This window comes from Panthera pardus, unplaced genomic scaffold, assembly GCF_024362965.1.
Source record: "Panthera pardus isolate Hobbes unplaced genomic scaffold, ASM2436296v1 HiC_scaffold_7, whole genome shotgun sequence".
NCBI classification, from domain to species: Eukaryota; Metazoa; Chordata; class Mammalia; order Carnivora; family Felidae; genus Panthera; species Panthera pardus.
This window is the reverse complement of record NW_026527002.1, coordinates 8496441-8516051: the sequence shown is the minus strand read 5'-3', so window position 1 is coordinate 8516051 and position 19611 is coordinate 8496441. Positions and strand designations below refer to the sequence as shown.

The 19611-nt window shown below is 46.0% G+C and overlaps 1 protein-coding gene across 1 annotated transcript; it reads left to right on the top strand.

The window, feature by feature from the left end:
* The first annotated feature begins 13722 nt into the window (after window positions 1-13722).
* On the top strand, window positions 13723-18819 carry PENK (proenkephalin). The gene is made up of 4 exons (XM_019421290.2): window positions 13723-13877; window positions 13962-14018; window positions 14517-14657; window positions 17843-18819. The coding sequence occupies exons 2-4, from the start codon at window positions 13980-13982 to the stop codon at window positions 18506-18508; spliced, it is 846 nt and encodes a 281-aa protein (XP_019276835.1). The 5' UTR covers window positions 13723-13877; window positions 13962-13979; the 3' UTR covers window positions 18509-18819.
* The last annotated feature ends 792 nt before the right edge of the window (window positions 18820-19611 follow it).

Genomic DNA, 19611 nt, shown 5'->3' with positions numbered 1-19611 from the left:
GGGCCAATTTCCAACGGCTGGTCACAATTTTGGAACATCTACTATAAAGAACCAGATCTGAGGCCTCCTCCTGGCCAGTTTTTATGGCCCCTGAATTCGGGGGAAGAAAAGAAGTGGTGTTCAAAGCCGCTTCTAATACTTGAGCCACGTGAAATTAAATGTTGCCTGCTATTTTGATGAAAAGCAGAAATGGTAGAATTCTACCGATCGATTTGTACCTTTGAAGATTGTAACGGATAAAATTGGCCACCTGCCCCCCCCCCCCATTAAGACCATGATTGGCAGGATCTACTTGCAGGTGGTATGGTGGGAAGGGGTGAGGGGTCATGAGGTCATACCCAGTGATCCTGATGCACCCTAGTCTCTCTGCCTTATCCTGTCTATAGTCATATTTTTTCAGCTCTTTTCCCCCTTCTTCTGGTCACTGCCTTGTAATTAGGGCAGAAAACTGACAGGTGCGGGGGGTGCCGACAGACTCAGGGGAGCTTCCGCAGCTCCAGGCATCATTCTGCTTATTAACAGAGACCTATCTACTCTTGACTATGTTTCCAGCCCTGCTATAAACAGTTTCCATTTGGATCTTTACAGCAATCCTATGAATGAAGTCCCACAATGATGCGCCTCCGCAGATGAAGCTTGGAGACGTTAGGAATTCAGTCAAGGCCACGCGAAGCAGAGCCAGGAGGAGAAGCCAGATGATGCCAGCCCCGGAGCCGCGCTTTTAAACCACCCTTGTTTCAACCTCCTCACCGCAGGATTTCATCCTGTTTGCTTTTATTTGCCCACTACAGAGTACCAATTGGTTTCCCCAACCCAAAACAGAGTAAATGTCTAACAAGACCTTGCATCTGTAGGGCATATATTAACATTTTAAAGGGAGCTTTAGAATTTGCCTTCTCTTCATTATAATAAAAATAGAGCCTGTCCTTCCTCATAATAAAAATGAGTTTCCGGGAAGGACACAGAGATGAGCTCATCTCCTTGATTTGCACTTTCTTTTTAAGGAATTCAAGAGACTTGGAAAAAGACCATTGTTCTCTTAACATACTAATGTTTGATGATGAGAGGTGTTTTCCTTGTATTTTAAATGATAAAGCAAAATGCGCCTGCGCACGTGTGTGTGTGTGTGTGTGTGTGTGTGTGTGTGTGTGTGTGTGTGTGGTGTGTGTATATGTATGTGTGGGGAGTGTGTGTATATGTGTATGTGATATGTGTTTGCTGTGTGTGAGTATGGGGTTTTGAGTGTGTGAATTTCAAGGTACCCCTCAGGGCAATCGATGCAGTCACATGCTCTAAAGTCCAGAGGTTGGACCATGAGCCCAGGCCACATCCATCTATGTGTTTACATACAGGTAAAGCACCTTTATGTTCTCAGCTTCTAAATTTGTTTTCCTTTTGACAAGCACATGAAGCTTTTCCTGAGGGAGGTTTTGATTCTTTCGTTGAGGTTTATAATCACGTAGCATCGCTTCGGACGTTCCCCATTCTGTATATGCCCTAACAGCTAAGACTTTCCCTCTCACGAGTCAAAGAAAAAGTGTCTCTCTTTTAAAGTATGTGAAAGAGTTGATATATTTGAGGTCTCTCTGCTTGACTGGCAGGCCATCTTGGCTCTGGAATTCTGCAGATAATTATCACTGATGTTGCAAATGAAGAATTTCCAAACGTGGATGATTTTGACCAAGCACTTCCTCTGGCAGGAGGTAGTTAAAGATGTCAGACTAAAAGGTCTGGCCTCCTTCTCCCAAATACATCTACTTAAAAGATTTCAAAAGCTATACTATCAAAATTGTAAACTTGCCCTGGGGCAAACGGCTTGCGGACTGATAGGAATAAACTGGTGAAAGGGAATCAAAATTGAAACCCACGAAGAGAATAAAAATAAAGTGCAAGCCTCATTCAGAACCTTTGTTTTCCTTTTCCTTCTAGTAAGGAAACACTTCCCCAGGTGAGGCTCAAGTGCCAGGGATGCAAGCATGGTCCTCAGGGAAATGTACCCCTGCTCCGTTTTGCTCCCGAAATATCATTCTTGCCTTTTGCCCAGAAAGAAGCCTGCCATCTTGCATTGCTTCTGTCTTTGGATGAACAGTACCACGACGTGGCACTTAGCGAACTGGGTGGCAGTGATCCACCCGAGAAGCAGCGAGGGCCCGGGTAAAAGCAGTGAGGAAGGGGCAGAAGAGGAGGTGAGGGATTCGGGAGATGCTGAAAAGGTAGAGTCACCAGGGCCTGATGCTCACATCACATTTGAATTCCCAGACATCAGGGCTGGGAAAGTCACACGACACTAGGGGCCAAGCAGATCAAATTAGTAAAGAGTACTGGGGGTCGGGATGGTGGAGACTATGGAAAATTAGAGAGAGCACATAAAGAGAGCAGCCCCTCCTTGCTCCAATCAGTTGCAGCTCCAATCATTACAGAACCAAGGCCAAAGCTTTCCACATATCCCTCTCTCCAGGAGAAGCCAGAAATCTTGCTTTTCCTGCAAAAAGTCTGAATCTAATATCAAGATAATTAATTTTTAGTTATCGATTTCCGTTTTAAAATATGGACTGTTTTTATTAAGAAACACTGTCTCAACCAAAACACCCAAAGAGGACTGACGTGAGGGGCACCTAGACAGAGCTGAAGCTTCCGGTTTCCAGTCTCCAAAATAGATGGCAGCACTACTCACCAAGATGAGAAATTCCTTCTCTCTCTAGATGATGGGACTTTTTTAAAATTAAGATACATCTGTAATCTCGTTCAACAACCATGGAAACTCAAGATTGGAATGGAACACACTTTCATCTGACCCAGCTATATACCTCTAATTCTTCAATTCCTTCTGCCTCTAGGATTTCTTGCAACCCTGAGATTCTATTACTCTATAATTTCTATAATGGTCCTGAGCTACATCAACTCCTACTCCTTACATCTGTGTGCAAGGCTGTGGCTTTAGAATCGATTGTTAACATTCCTTTTCCTCTTTTTTAGGCTTCTCTCCTGAGATAGCACAAGTCAGATGTGATTTGACACTTATCTTGTTAAGATGAACAATAGATCATTTGGATGCCACTCAAGTGCAGAAATGTCCACATTTTTCACATCAGTCATGTAATTGTCAAATCACTTCACCCTGCTTTTCAGATCTAGCTCAAGCTATGAGAATTCCCAGAGTTTTAAATTCTGAGCCTTTTTTACCGGTCTTTTGAAAACGAAACCAAAACGAACTTGATCTTGAAAGTGATCTCTTCATTCAGAAAACTTTTATTGTGCAGGTTTTATTGAGTGCCTACATAAGGAGAATAAAAACATGATTATGGAAAGTCATCTACAGGCTAGGAGAGGACAAATGCACGATCATTTATAAACTAACACAGAATAACATTAGTACTTAGCAAAGTTTGTCCCTCTATTAAAAACAAAATAGAACCAGTAACAAACAACTGGGAAATAAGCTTTAAAATAATATGATTTGAAAGAGATCAAAATGTGTGAAATGCTGAGGAATAATTTTTTTTAATTTTTAATAAAAAAGTATGCAATACCTACACACTTAAAACCACAAAACATTGCTGAGAAAAAATTAAAGAAGACCTGAGAAAAATGGAAAGATGTACCACATACATGGATTGGGAGACACAGATGTTAAGATGTCAATTATTCCAAAACTGATCTAAGATTTAATTCAGTTCAATCAAAATCCCAGCAGGCTTTTCTGTAGAAATTGATGAACTAATTCTGAGGTTTATACGGAAATGTAAAGACCTCATAATGGCTAAAACAATTACAAAAAAGAAGATCAAAGTTGGAAGGTTTACGGTTTGATTTCAAGACTTAATATAAAGCTGTAGTAATCAAGAGAGTGTGGAATGTTAAAGATAGACATTATATATTTTATATATGTTAGAGATAGATATGATAGAGATATGTTAGATAGATATGTTAGATATGTTAGAGATAGATATGATAGAGATATATATGTTAAAGATAGACAATATATATATTTTATACATATATAAAGCTATAGTAATCAAGAGAGTGTGGAATGTTAAAGATAGACATTTAATCAGTGAGAATTTGATAGAGAATCAAATAGAGAATTTGAAATAGATCCTCACATTACGGTCAAGTGATTTTTTTATCAAGTTTCCGAGATAATTCCATGGGAAAAGAATAGTCTTGTCAAGAAATAGTGCTGAAACCTGGGTATTCATTTTGAAAAAAAAAAATTAACTTTGACCCTTATCATAGACACAAATATTAACTTGGTATATATCAAAGGCCTAAACATAACAACTAAAACTGTAAAACTTCCAGAAGAAAAGAGGAGAGTCTCTTTTACAACCTTGGGGTAGGTAAAGATTTCGTAGATAAGGCACAAATCTTTGGTGCTTCAAAAACATAGTTAGGAAAATAAAAAGACAAGCTTGACACTGGAAGAAAGTATTCATGGTGTGCCTTTATGACAGAGTATTTATAACCAGAATATACAAAGAGCTCTGACAACCCAATCATAAAAAGGTAAACAGTCAAATAAAAATGGGCAAAATATGTAAATTGACATATCACAAAAAATATGACTGGCCAAAAAGCACCTGAAAAGAAGCTTAACATCATTAGTCATCGGGGAAGTATAAATTAAATTAGAAGGTGTCAGTATACATCCATTAGAAGGGCTAAGTGCAAGATTTGAAAAGAATGATTTCCAGATGTCTGTCATTCACTGAGAGAGAAGACAGAAGCGAGAGCAGACGTGAAGAAGAAATGACTAACGTAGTTGAACACAGACTAAGTTTGAGGTGCCTGGAGAACGTACAAATTGGGATAAACTCATGCAGACAGAAAACTAAACTGAACTAAAAATAAAGACTTGGGAATAATGAATATATGAATAAAGGTAAAGCCCTAAAGTGGATAGCTTTTCCCGAGAAGAACGTATAAATAACTTGAGATGAGATAAGGCACCAGACAAAACCATAGAGAACATCACCATTTAAGGGACAGATAGAGAAGAAAAAGTCTAGGAGGTAGAGTAAGAAGGAACAACTGAGGGGCGCCTGGGTGGCTCAGTCGGTTAAGCTTCCGACTTTGGCTCAGGTCGTGATCTCGCAGTCCGTGAGTTCAAGCCCCGCGTCGGGGTCTGTGCTGACAGCTCAGAGCCTGGAGCCTGTTTCAGATTCTGTGTCTCCCTCTCTCTGACCCTCCCCCGTTCATGCTCTCTCTCTGTCTCAAAAATAAATAAACGCTAAAAAAAATTTTTTTAAATAAAAAAAAAGAAGGAACAACTGAGAAGATATGAGAAAAAAGTTTCAAGGACAATACCTAGAAAGAGGACACAGTCAACGGTGTCCGGTATGGCAGATCTGACAAGTAATATAAGGACGGAAAATAGTTTCTTGGCTCCTCATCTCATAGGTTATTGCTGACGTTAACAAGTGTGATATCGCTAGAGTGGTAAGCACAGAATCTAAATGACAGTGGAATAAGGAAGTCATGGGAGATGGAAAAGGGCCAATGAAAAAGTTAGACCATTCTTCAACACCCTAACTGCAAAGAGATGATAATGGTAGGATAGAAGGTGGGCTGGGAGAAGAATTATTACAGATATAAGAAAGTGTTCCTTTATTTTTTTAAATGTTTATTTATTTTTGAGAGACAGAGAGAGAGAGAATGAGCAGGGCAAGGGTAAGAGGGGGACAGAGGATCCAAAGCGGGCTCTGTGCCGACAGCAGTGAGCCTGATGTGGGGCTTGAATCATGAACCAAACTGCGAGATCGTGACCTGAGCTGAAGTCAGACGTTCAACCAACTGAGCCACCCAGGCGCCCCAAGAAAGTGTTCTTTTAAACATAAGAGAAAAAACAAGCAAGTTTTTGTGCTTAGGAGTGGAATATGAGGACAAAGAAACAGTAGAGAGGCAAAGACTAGCAATACATGGGAGAAAGGGGTAGTCAATGACTCAAACTTCCCTAAGGGCTTGGGAGATATTGTGTGCAAAATCGGACACAGGGGAAGTAAAAGAAGCAAATCCATTAGGAAGGAGGTCCTACAGCAAGGAGGCCAGGAACTTCTCCCAAGTGTATGTCCATTCATTATTGAGTGAGTGTGTCTCATCCTCTGGGGGAGAAGGAAGGACTGGGCAAGTGATAGAGATGATCCCAACATGCCCACTCTCTGTCTGATTCCCACATCGTGTCTGGAGGATGTCAGGTCAAATACACGAACACAGTTGGGCACCTGGGTGGCTCAGTCAGTTAAGCATCTGATTCTTGATTTCATCTCAGGTCATGATCTCGTGGTTTGTGCGATTGAGCCCCCACATTGGGCTCTGCGCTAACAGCACAGAGCCTGTTTGGGATATTCTCTCTCTCTCTCTCTCTCTCTCTCTCTCTCTCTCTCATGCATGTGCTCTTTCTCTTCCCCTCCCCCACTCGCATGCACACTCTCTCTCTCTCTCTCAAAATAAATAAATAAAATTAAAAAAACCCCACGCCAACACATTATACATGAGGAACAAAAACATCTCTTCTCATCACATCTCTGCACAACTCTTCTTGGAGGCAGCTAGCTCCCTGGGGGAGTGGACACTGAAGAGAAAAGGGGGTGTAGAGGAGTCAATGTTCCCTGTGTCACAGTGCCCTGAGTGACCAGGTGCTTTCCCCCAGACCACCACGCCCACGGCCTCCCACAGCTGTCTTCATCGATGGGCTCCTTCCTGTCTCTACCTTGTTTTAGGACTCTCTCTCTCTCTCTCCTGTTGTTCCAACTCTGCCCTCCTATGGAGGCCCCAAGTGCCCTGGGCCAAGCACCTCTTTTACATCTTCCTCCCCTAATTTGCTCTGCTATACACAGAAATGTTGGAGATTAATGCTCTATAATATATTCCCAAGCCCAATAACAATCGACGAGATTGTGCTATCCACAAGTCAGTTTTTTCAGCATATCTTATTACAGTTTTATGAAGCAGCTTGCTACCTACAGTTATTATAAATTGCTCTATGGTTGTAATTGTTTCCCAATTTTTTTTAAATGCTTATTTACTTTTGAGACAGAGAGACACAGAGCGCGAGCAGGGGAGGGGCAGAGAGAGAGCGAGACACAGAATCCGAAGCAGGCTCCAGGCTCCCAGCTGTCCGCACAGAACCTGACGCGGGGCTCGAACTCACGAGCCGTGAGATCATGACCTGAGCCGAAGTCGAACGCTTAACTGACTGAGCCACCCATGCGCTTCTGTGGTTGTAATTTTTAATTTGGAGCACTGGATCCAGGTAGATAAAAAACCTGTGTCCTTCAACCATTATCAAAATACTCAGTTGCTTTCATTATCTGAACACTCCACTAAAGCAAACAAGTCACAGCTTCAAAAATGAGAGGCTTCTAACATGACAATCCAGAAACCAAGGAAAAAACATTTTGCCTCAGAAATTCTTTAGCACAATAAAAAGGGTCGCTAATATAAATGCAATACCTAACACTGTCCATATATTCGTTTTTCATTTAATCCAGGCAACAAATTAATGCAGGTAGTTTTTTATTATCCTCATTGTACAGATGAGAAAAATGAGGTTTAGAAATTCACATTCCCAAGTGTATACATTCCATTGAAAGCAGAACAGGAATTCAAATTAGCATTTTCTGACCCTAAGCTCTTAATAGAAAAATAATTGTTTCTCTTCATAAAATCTTGCAGGATTTTATCTAGGATATCTAGGATATCTTCTAGGATATCTGCTAAGATATTCACCGGGTTTGTTCCTCCACCAAATGGATTATCAGATAAGAGCTTCAGAGTTGGAAAAAATGCATATACTCCAACCTTACTTTCTCTCACCTCGTTTTGTGCCACACACACAAGACTTTCTCTGGACTGATTTTCATAAGTGTATTAAAAAAAAACTTTTTTCTAGGGGCACCTGGGTGGCTCAGTGGGCTAAGCATCCAAACTCTTGATTTTTGGTTCAGGTCACGATCTCACAGTCTGTGAGTTCGAGCCCCATGTCAGACCCTGTGCTGACAGTGTAGACCCTGCTTGGGATTTCTATCTCCCTCTCTCTCTACCTGTCTCTCTGTCTCTGTCTCTCTGTCTCTCTCTCTCTTTCACTCTGTCTCTCAAAAATAAATAAATACACATTAAAAAATTTTTATTCTAAGTTCTAATATCTATAGAAAACAAAGGAAATATCAAGAGAATAATGATAGAGTTAGAAGTGAATGCCTGCAGGATTTTGGCTTATATAATTTTATGACAATATTTTAACCTGTTGAATCCATGGCACGAACATGAGAACCATGGAAGAGGTGACTACGAGTAGGAAGGTAGTTTTTAAAAACAACTTTACCGAGTCTCCATTATGCGTAAAGCTCTGTGCTGAGGGTCATATGCAAAGGAATATCCTGCCAGAATTTCAGGTAAACTGGACCCCGGGCATTTATTCCAGGGATTTATCGGTGCTCAAAACCTATTTCGAACCTCTCCTCCAGCACCGCCTCAATTGTGGAAATTGCTTCCTTGGTGCATGTTTTCACTCATTCATTCATTCATTCATTCAATTAATATTTTTTGCCTTCTCTGCAGGTCCTACAGACGGGATCAGCCATTTGATTTTGGAAACAACCCAGAGCAAATTAAACTCGGGTTGTTAAATAAGGTTTAGTTCCAAAGAGGCAAGGCAATTTCCTAACATGGCTCTGAGGCGGCTATCAAATTTCTTCAGGGCAATTCCAAAACTCAGTCTCTGAAAGTTAAGCTGTTCTGGAATCCTTCAGACATCTGAACTTTTCCAGCTCACCCCCAGCTTTTGCATGCTGGTAGAGCTTACCAGACAGGGTGCCATGAGTGGCCGGTAGGCCAGGAGGTACTACTCTCCGTCCACGAGGCAGCCGGGCTGGACATGAGGTCATTGGAGTCCTGGGGCCAGCCACTTCAGAGTGAGAACGGCTTCATCTGGGGCTCCTCTGAAGGCCACCTGATCTGAGCAGAGTCTGACTGAGTGCCACACCCATCCCAGAACCAGAGAGCCGGAGGAGGGACGTCCTGAATGCACGGCAACCCTGCAACGTGCTGTGGAAAGCAAGACAGCGCGACAGCACCTGGACATCACTGAGCAGCCAATATCGGGTATGTCCTACCTCCGCCGGACAAGGGGCGTGGAGGTCTAGACGGGTTTGTTCACCTGTGCCCGGGGAAGCATGCTGCCACAACCCGAAGCGAAGCCGGGCAGGTGCCTAGAGGCCAAGCTTCGGACTACAGCCCCAAATCTCGACCTTGAAAACATGGGAAGTGTATTTCTATGCGGAGGATGTGGTTTTAGTACTTAGGAACTGGCCGCGTGGGATTGGTTGTGCGATCTGCCAGGTCGAGTTTCACGGTCATTTTTTAAATCCGTGATAGGAAAAAGTCCGAGTTCGTAGTATTTTTGGATTAGCGACAGAAACGGATTACATTTGTCAATGGAGACAGGCAAATGTTGTTGGATTCTTTACTTTTGTTATAAATTTTATGACCATGAAAATAATTTCTTGCCAATGATAACTAAAAGAACCGGAGAGCATTCCAGTCAAGTGGCCAATCACCCTAATTCAGTGGCTATTCTTGGCTTCAGTCATGATGGGATGACCAGATATATTTATGTCATGAAATATAAAGTAGACAATATCACCTATGATGCAGTCTAGTCAAAAACGCTTAATCTGAATCTAGCAAGACTTAAGATGTAAATTTCAGTTTCTAGGAAATGCAGGAGATAGAGAAACAAGATAAATGACACCACAGGAAGTAATTAAATTAGGGATTATGTTTTCCATTTGTTAGGTCGTGTTTTTGTGAACATTTTTTGATGCTCTCTGTTAAGGCTCTGTACCTCTTTTGTAAGATTTATTCTTTAAAAATTTCTATTCTGTATTAATATTATAAAACATACCTTGTTTAAAATTAGATTTTCTGTTCCTTATTGGAGTAAGAAATAAAATTAAGATTCAGATGCGAAGAAGAAGAAGAAGAAGAAGAAGAAGAAGAAGGAGAAGGAGGGGGAGGAGGAGGAGGAGGAGGAGGGGGAGGAGGAGGAGGAGGAGGAGGGGGAGGAGGGGAAGAAGAAGAAGAAAAAGAATCCATATATTGGTTAGATCCTCAGCTATATCTTCATTTAATCTAATCAGTCATCATGTGACTTGCTTTATTCATGGTCTAATTACCTATGCTTAGCCCTAAAATTTAGTTTTTCATGTCTGAGAGCTGAAGGCCTAATTTAGGAACTCTATTTCAATTCTAAGTTTACATATGTGTACACATTATGTTTGATGTGCTGCGTTTAGTTTCCCTTCCCTGCTGTTTTTATTGTTGTTCACCCTTCCCCCCCTTTCTGATGCACTGACACATTATCTATTATTTAAACTTACTCTTAGGTGACTTTGCACCAGGTTACTTTTCCTTCTAAGGGGTTTATTTTGTTTCCTGAATTTTTCAGAGTGAGAATGTACCAGACTCATTTTCCTTGAAGTGGGGATCTATCACACCCTAAAAGCATCCCCTTCCAACCAATCCCACTTAGAATCTGTCTGTGACCTGTGTTCTGAGCCAGTCTGAAGAAGAATCCCTTAACAGGGATCCTTTGCGGTAATGCGCCTAGCTCACAGAATCGTAGCTTGCAAAGCCTATGCTCTAGATTGTAACGGAAAAAGGCAAGTTTACCGTGCCTCTGGCAGGACTCCAAACATCTGAAATGTTAGAACATGGTGCTTTTATGCTGAAACGTTACACAATCCCTGGAGCGCGAAACTGCCGTGTTCCCACTACTGATATGTTAGGGACTGAGGGGCAAAGAGGTAGCAGGTTCCATAATAAAGTATCTGTATCTAGGTGGCAGGGGGAGCACGGACACTTGAAAGACAGCATTCAATTTAGGCATTTTCCATCCTGGAGGTGATGAAAGAGAATATTGCAAGGACTTTTAAAATCCCTCCTACAGCAACCAGAACACCACTCATCGTCAAGGTTTTACAAATCACTTTTTTTTGGTCTCTGGAGTAAATCCCTTTATCTACAGTTTGGGACCCTAGGATCAGAAGAAGGAGACTTCTTGATCCTGACATGGAAATCAGAATTCTCCGGATTAAATGCCTTAAGAGAAGATTCCTTTCCCTTTGTTGAGTCTGGTTTCTAGAAGAGTCTTTTCTCAGAAGGTAACTGCAATATCTATTAGTTCTTAAAAATATTTACTGGATCGTGAAAAGATGAATTCCTTGCAACCCACTGCCGTGAGTCAAATATAAAGAAATAAATACAAAATGCATGCCCTTCAGCCTCCAAGGGCAGATGGGGGGAAGGGACATTTATTTCTTTTTTTAAGTTTATTTGTTTTGAGAGAGAGAGAGAACAAGCAGAGTAGGGGCAGACAGAGAGGGAGAAAGAGAACCCTAAGCAGGCTCCACACTGTTAGCACAGAGCCCCATGTGGGGCTCGAACACACCAACTGTGAGATTAACCGCCCCCCCCACATCAAGAGTGGGATGTTTAACGACTGAGCCACCCAGGTGCCTCTCTCTTTCCTGACATTTAAAAACCTGCAAGATGCAGACTCACCGAGAGAAACTAACTCAGAGTAGACATTGATTGTTCCAACAGAAACAAACCAAACCTGAGGCCTCCCCAGAAAGGTGTGGCAGAACCTGGTTTTGCCACTGTCTGGGCCAGTCCCTTGGATGTCACTTGGCCGCGCCTGGGTTTTTTTTTTTCCCCCATCTGTAAAGTGAGGGTTGGAATAAACTCTCCCCCAAACTCCTTTCACCCTTCAGTTTCTATACTTTTCCCAGATTCTAAGAAGATTTTCCGTGTCTAGCCCCGTGTATCCTAAGGAAGCCACACGTGGTGCCATCGTCCCAGACACAGACGTCTCAGCCTCTTGCCCCCGATTGTGTTTTTACACTTCTTAGGCGATGCCAGGTGTTCCCCGGGCTCCGATACAGCGGGGGTTTCTCTCCTGTCGGGCAGGATTTGTTCGTGCGCTCCTTTTGCACGGACTACAAAGCCCAGGCCACTGGGGGAGACCTCAGGTACAGATGTCAGCTCTCCTCTCGGTCGGAGAGAGAGAGAGAAAGTAGCTGGAGAGGATTCTATCAGCCCCCTGATGGCGAAGAGGCTGAAGGGCCCCAGAGGCATGTGATGCTTTTCCGGCAAGATGTCAATGCCGGCGTTCTGCGGCCGAACCCCGGCGCTAGCATTTCCAGGTCCCCCGCCGCAGAGCTGCCCCTGCCCGGAGGACAGGCCATGCACTGCTGCGGCGCTGCGGCCACCCGGGGTGAGGGTCCCGAGCGGGCCCGCGGAGCCCCCTTCCCTGCGCCCGCAAAGCTACGCAGGAGAGCGCTGCCCTCTAGCGACAAAACTGGGAGATGCGGCGCGGCCCGAGCCTCCGCGGAGCCCTGAGGCTGCGGGCACCTGCGAAGGCTGAGGTCGTGTGGGGTCCGTGTGGCTGGGAAAGACTGGAGGCTCTCTCTGTGTGTGAGGGGGGCTCTGGGACAGTTTGTGGCCTCCCTCTAGGGCCAGGCCAGATGGATACGTGGCTGGATCAATAAACAATAGATGTATGATGGGTGGGTGATGGAGAAACCAAAGGGAGGATGATGACAGGTGTCAGATCAGATGCGCATTTCTAGGGCTTGCTATAGGCCGGACACAAGGCTAAATCAACGCTTTCGCCCATTATTTCATTTGCGCCTCTCCGGAACCTTACGAACGGCACATTCCCTCTGGTTCCTATTCGCCAAACGAGGAAAGTGAGGCCTTACATAAGACACATAACTTGCTTCTTGGCAATGTTCCGCAGAACTAGAAAGTGGCGGAGTGAGAGCCTCAACCCGCAGCCCCAGACCCCACCGCCGGCTCCTGGCCCTCTCCCTGAGCCGCGGAGGTGCGCCCCCAAGCCCCAGGCGCCCGGGGTACCGCGCCGCTCGTCTCTCGCTCGCCAGTCCTGGCACGCTAGCATCACACCCGCCCTGCACCCCCCTGTCACTCATCAAAACCCCCAGGACACCCTGGGCACAGCGCTAGAGGCAGCGTGTCCCCGACTGGGAAGCCTGGCTAGGGAGCTGGGTAAAGGCGGGTCCCCTCCCGCCGCTGCCGCGCGGCGTGTTGTCCCTAGAGGAACGCTGTTCCAGTCCACGTTTGGTCAGGGGTCCCACTAACGCGAAAGGGGAAAGCTGTCCGGGGATTTTTAAGATTCCCGATAAGTTTCCATCTTTCTGTACTTTAACCCTTCCCTGAGCGCCTCCGACGATGCGCCGGACTTGGTTAGACGCTGAGGCAGGGACCTGAGAATACAGTGGGGGAGGTGGGTACAGACAGGTGCATAAATGACATTCGGGACGGCCGTGCCGGGCACCCACCGCGACCACGCAGCGCCCCAGGGGGAGGCGGAGAAAGGGCAGGTTCACTCGCTCACAGGGTCTCCAGCACATTCCAGAAATCTAAGTCTGCCCACCTGCCCCTCCTGACGCCTCCCCCTCGGCTCTCTCCGTGGAGCCCGCACCCCCAGGGCGTGCGATTTCAGTGACCTCACCAGGGGGGGACTTGATGTCATCCCACTCTCTCTCCACAAGCCCTGACTGCCTCGATGTGTCACCCAGCCGCGAGCTGAGCCACCCTGCGCCCCCCGCCCCCGGGCCCGCGTGCTGGGGCCGGGACGGACCCCTCCCACCAGGGCGTCGGCGCGGGACTGGCGTAGGGCCTGCGTCAGCTGCAGCCCGCCGGCGATTGGGGCGCGCTCGCCTCCTTGGCTTGGGGGCTAATTATAAAGTGACTCCAGCAGCCACCAGCCCCGGGACAGTCAGGCCAGGCGAGGCAGCCGCGCCGAGCCCTGCAGTCCAGCCCGCGGCCCCGCGGCGACGCCGAGGACCGCGACGGTGAGACCCGCGTCTGCCCGCGCCCCCGGCCGCTCGGCCCCGATCCCCGCCCGCCTCACACCTGCCTTGTTCTCTCCCATCTAGAGCAGCGCTTGGGACCCGATGTCGCCGACCAGCCTGCGCCATCCGAACGGCGTCAACGTGAGTGAACTTGTCCAAACCGCGCCTTTGCTGCGTGCGTTTGCGACCGTCCGCCCGCTCGGTTCGAATCGGCGTTTTCCTTCATTGCATGGGGCGCCCCAACTTTCTTCGGGTGCCTGTTTGTGACCCGGGTGAATGTCGTCTCCCCCCCCCCCCCACGCCGCACCCCGCCCCAAGGCTCCCGTTCTCTTGCATTTGGTCTTCGCAGGTGGTGTTCTGTCCAGAATCCTCCTTAGGCTGTGGGAGCCCAGAAAGAGAGCCCCGGGCATCCGCGGGCTCTGGGGGCCAGTGCCAGTGCCCACGTGGAGACCGCGGGGCCATCTGCCCCCTGGGCCTCCAAAAGCGGCGTCGCCAAGGCGGGAGGGGGGCCCAGGAGGGCGCATCCCTGGGAGCTCCGGCTCGACAGCCGCCGGCTGGGACTGTCCCGGCGACGGGTCCCTCCGAAGGTCGCGCTCTGCTCCGAGCGCGCTCCGAGTTCGCGTCCTTTTCTCCCTGCAGCCCATGGCGCGGTTCCTGACACTCTGCACTTGGCTGCTGGCGCTCGGCCCCGGGCTCCTGGCGACCGTGAGGGCGGAATGCAGCCAGGACTGCGCGACGTGCAGCTACCGCCTGGCGCGCCCCACCGACATCAACCCCTTGGTGAGTTACCGAGGTGGGCGGGCGGGCGGGAGGGAGGGCTGGGAGCGAGCCGGTCCGCAGACAGGGCGCATCCCCCGGTCACTCGGTCCCGCCGCCGCGGCGCCGATCTCCGCGGTGACGCAGGTGTCCGACCGTTCCCTGAACGCCTACCAAAGTCCCGCTCTAGCTCTCAGCTTTGGGACCCGCGACCCTCTAGGGACCGATAAAAGAGGCAGCGTCTCCCCACAAACCAAGTTCGTTTTACCCCTGGGGATGCAGGAGCCCCGGGATACGCGCCCTTCAGCATCTTGGAGAGCATTTGGTGGTCACCCCACCTGTCCCAAAGACGATGTTCGGTCACCCCAGTTCCCAACATATCCCACGAAGGTCCCCTTGCACACAACCCATCCTCCCATCCTTCCTGCAAATAATGTCATTTTTCATTAGTGACATTTCGTTGTCTTTCTTTGGATTTCATTTCTCCAGCCCTTTCAACTTCAGGTCCCTCAAGCCCTTACCCTCACCTGTGGATAGGAGAGAGGAAAGGGTTGGGATCGGGAGGAAGGGAGAGGAAGGGGGGTGCAGTGGAAGGGGGAGAAACAGATCAGCACATCTTACAGGCAAGTAAGACCCCGGAATTCAACTTCTGTCTTCCCTTGAATGTACTTTTGTCATACCACTAAGACAACAATTTAATTTGCTATGAAAAAGGCACAGGAAAGGTGTCCAAAGAGGTGACAACAATGCAAAGATAACTACAGGACAGAAGCTGGGGGGAAGGGGAGGAGGGAAGCTGAGAACAAAGAACCCCCACTCATTCTACTCATAGTCCCTGTGCTGGTAAATCAGCCTTGGTGCTCTACTGAATCAGAATCTCTGAATTGGGGACCCAGGAAGCTTCATTTTAACTGGCTTCTCCAGGGATCCCTTTGCACTGTCTTCTCAATTTGTTGAAATTCCGTGATGACTTAAAAGGCTCAGTAGAAAATAATGTATTAATCCAAAGAGTTAAGTTCCCCATCTCAGCCTTTGAAGAAATGTTGTGATGTAGACGTATAAAATAGGGATGAAAATTAAGGAAAGGATTCCAGAAAACCCAAAGTGTACGTTTCAGGTTAAACGTTGGCTTGTTTCAATTGAAGCACCTGGTCCCCTTCATTCAATATGAACAGGTACTTGCATGGCCTGAAAGAGAAGACACATAGTAGGGCTTTATATTTAAACTCTGATAAAATGTTGCATCTTGAATAGGGGCAACAAATCCCTTCATCTAGCCTTTGTCGTTCTGATTTGTTTGGCTGATGGGTTTTGCCTTGGCTGATTGGTTTGCCAACAACATGTAGGGTTGTTAGTTTCTCTGCGACAAAAGACTGTTAATGACTGTGTTGTTGGTATGACGGCAGTTCTGGAATTTTAGCTCAGATGCAGAAGACCTATGAGAAATGAGGTTGCCTGACCAAAACTATGTAGAATCAACGTAACAAATATGGAGCCTCTACCAGGTGAAAGTCACTTGTGTTTTGTTCGGTGATGGGTGCAAAGCTAAGCAGGCATGCCAGGGTTGTTGTCCAGATGCATAGACATATATTGGAACTTATAAATTAACATCACTTCTTTCAGCATGAGTGTGTGTGTTTTGTTTTTGTTTTTGTTTTGTTTGTTTTCTGGTTGTCATCATTTCTTGTTGAAAGAATCTCAACATTAAAAAGCCTTTTGGTGACAGTATACAAAATGTTCAATGGTAATTTTTGGCAAAGAGATCGTTGATATTTCATTTTTGAATGGAAATGGTATTGACCCCTGAACAGCTTATGTTTCTAGCGGTGTTTCTGTTTCTTGCTCAGATGTCAAGAGTAACACAGGATCATTTTAAGTGCATCATCTGGAGGGGTTTATAAAGCATCTCTTTACTTTTCTTAGACACAAAGTTTAAATAATTATTAGGAGCTGGTTAAAGAACCCTAAGGAATTTTGTTGCACTAAGAAAATACTTTCTTGCATTGTGAAAGTAACATGTGTGTGTTTTATACAAATTAATATACCAATATATTTTAAATACCAAGACTGGGCCTGGTTTTTCTAAATCAAGGGTCTGTAACCTGGGTTCCATAAGTAGACTTGAGGCAGCTATCAAAAGCCCTGAAATGCCCAGAACTATTATATAGACTTTATAAATGGTCATGCAATATTACTTCTCTTTTTATTATACCCAAGTGGTCTACTGGATAGAAGAGAATCTTAAGATTGTTAGAACACATAGTCTAAATCTTATGCTGATTAAAATTTAATTATTACATAATAAAAAGAAGGAATTATATACAGATCACTTCTCATTCCCATTTTATCAAATAATATGATTTCCATGGGGAGGGGAAACTTTTCTGTCCATTGGTAACTGTTAAGAAACATGAATAATGTGTGAATATTTGCATATGCATAGTTGCATATCAGACCTCATCATAAGAAAGATTCTGTTCAAGATGATTAAATCTGTTTTAATCAACCAAGGGGGCAAAAAACAAAACACGCAGCAACTCAATATGTCATCATCCAAGTAATTCATAGACTTACACTGAGTTTTAGAATGTCTTTCTTCTGCAACTTATTCTGAAATTGCTGTTTTTCTTTCAAGAATGAAAATGTTTGCCGGAATACTAAATGCCATTCCAGGTAGAATAGTAACACAAGAAAGTAAACAACCTAATATTATTAATATTGACCTTATCTGTAAGACAAGAAGATAAAAGGAATCTGGGGATGATATCCCTAATTAGGTAAAGAGAAGTTTCTCCCTTTTGGTTAGAAAAAGCTCAAACAAAATGCAATCAACAGTGGAAGGTTACTCAGTGAAATTAGATTGTGCAGGCAGCCAGTCGAGATTAAAATTGGGTGGAAAAAAGTCTTTTACAATACTGAAATGGCATGGTAGCTACAGTCCGTTCAAATTCAAAGACAAATTCTAATTTGACTCAGTTAATTACCCACAATGATTCTGTTTCCCTTTGATGTGCCTGTTCAGAATATTGAAAAGCTGTAATGAGAAATTGGAAATCACGTTGTCATAGAAGAGTTTCCATAGGAAAGCACACTCCACACACACACACACACACACACACACACACACACACACACACACACAGAAAAACTGTTTACCTAATGAAACCAGAAAAGCCTCTTTGTATCACTAAACGGGATTCCTTTCCCAGGCTTGCACCCTGGAATGTGAAGGGAAACTGCCCTCTCTCAAGACCTGGGAAACCTGCAAGGAGCTCCTGAAGCTGACCCAGCTGGAGATTCCTCAAGATGGCACCAGCGCCCTCAGAGAGAGCAGCCCCGAGGAGAGCCACGCGCTAGCCAAGAAGTACGGGGGCTTCATGAAAAGGTATGGAGGCTTCATGAAGAAAATGGATGAGCTGTATCCGCAGGAGCCGGAAGAAGAGGCCCCCGCGGGGGAGATCCTGGCCAAGAGGTACGGGGGCTTCATGAAGAAGGACGCCGAGGAGGAGGACGAGGACCCCCTGGCCAATTCCTCGGACCTGCTGAAAGAGCTGCTGGGGCCTGGGGAGACCCGAGACGGCGGCCGCCCCCGCGAGGGCGGTGATGACGAAGACGTGAGCAGGAGCTACGGGGGCTTCATGAGAGCCTTGAAGGGCAGCCCCCAGCTGGCGCAAGAAGCCAAGATGCTGCAGAAGCGGTACGGGGGCTTCATGAGAAGAGTCGGTCGGCCCGAGTGGTGGATGGACTACCAGAAGAGGTACGGGGGCTTCCTCAAGCGCTTTGCCGACTCTCTGCCCTCCGACGAGGAAGGCGAAAGCTACTCCAAAGAAGTTCCCGACGTGGAGAAGAGATACAGAGGATTTACGAGATTCTGACCCCCTTCCCGGCCGATGACCCCAGGCCCCCGCAGGCCTCCCTCTGTCCCCCGGTCAATCGTGTGTTATTATCGCGCACTGCTTGCATGGTCCGGTGGCCTTTATTGTCTGGGTAACTAACTACACAACCTGCAAGCGCTCGCTTCGGGCGCCGTGTTCCCTCGACCGTGTTGATGCTCAGTATTGGTCTCTTACAGCTGTGTCGTGTTCCTGCTAAAATGGTTGCTGTTCCTTTGTCCTTCACTCTTGACAAAAATACCAGTAAACGCTTACTTGTAAATAGGTACAATAAACCCATTACCCCAACTGCATGACCTTCTTGTAAGTTTCTCCTTCCCCAAGGTTCTCATTCGCCTTCCGGTCTCCACGGTAAATCCTAATGTTGAAGACACTGAGGCCATCTGCTTTTTTTTTTTTTTTTTTTTTAATTTTTTAACGTTTATTTATTGTTGAGATGGAGAGAGACAGAGCATGAACAGGGGAGGGGCAGAGAGAGAGGGAGACACAGAATCTGAAACAGGCTCCAGGCTCTGAGCTGTCAGCACGGAGCCTGACGCGGGGCTCGAACCCACGGAGTGTGAGATCATGACCTGAGCTGAAGTCGGACGCTTAACCGACCAAGCCACCCAGGCGCCCTGAGGCCATCTGCTTTTGACAGACTCACCACTGGCCTCCTCTTCCAACCGCTGAAGCGGCCAAGCCATGTTTCGTTTCCTTCCTTTCACGGAAAATCTTAGATGAGTAAACACACAGAGCAAAATACAATCTATTTCCACTCTTCGTTTCTGGAAATCAGATACAGGAAGAAAAACCAAAACCTAATAAAGAAACTAGCTACGCCCTCATATATAAGGAAATCTGCACTGATATCCAGATGTGTATGTCCGTTTTCTTCAGCAAAGTATTTTAGAAGTTAATAAGAAATGAAAGATAATTTGGTCCCATTTCACAAACGCAGATGAAGCCCTCTGGCTAAACAGTCAAACCAAGGTCGCCCAGCAGTTGAAGGACACAAGTAGAATTAAGATCCCAAACTGTTTGCTCCCAGGCAATAGCCTTTGCCTTCCAGCTCCCTGTCCCTCGCTCAGGTCACTACCAACAAC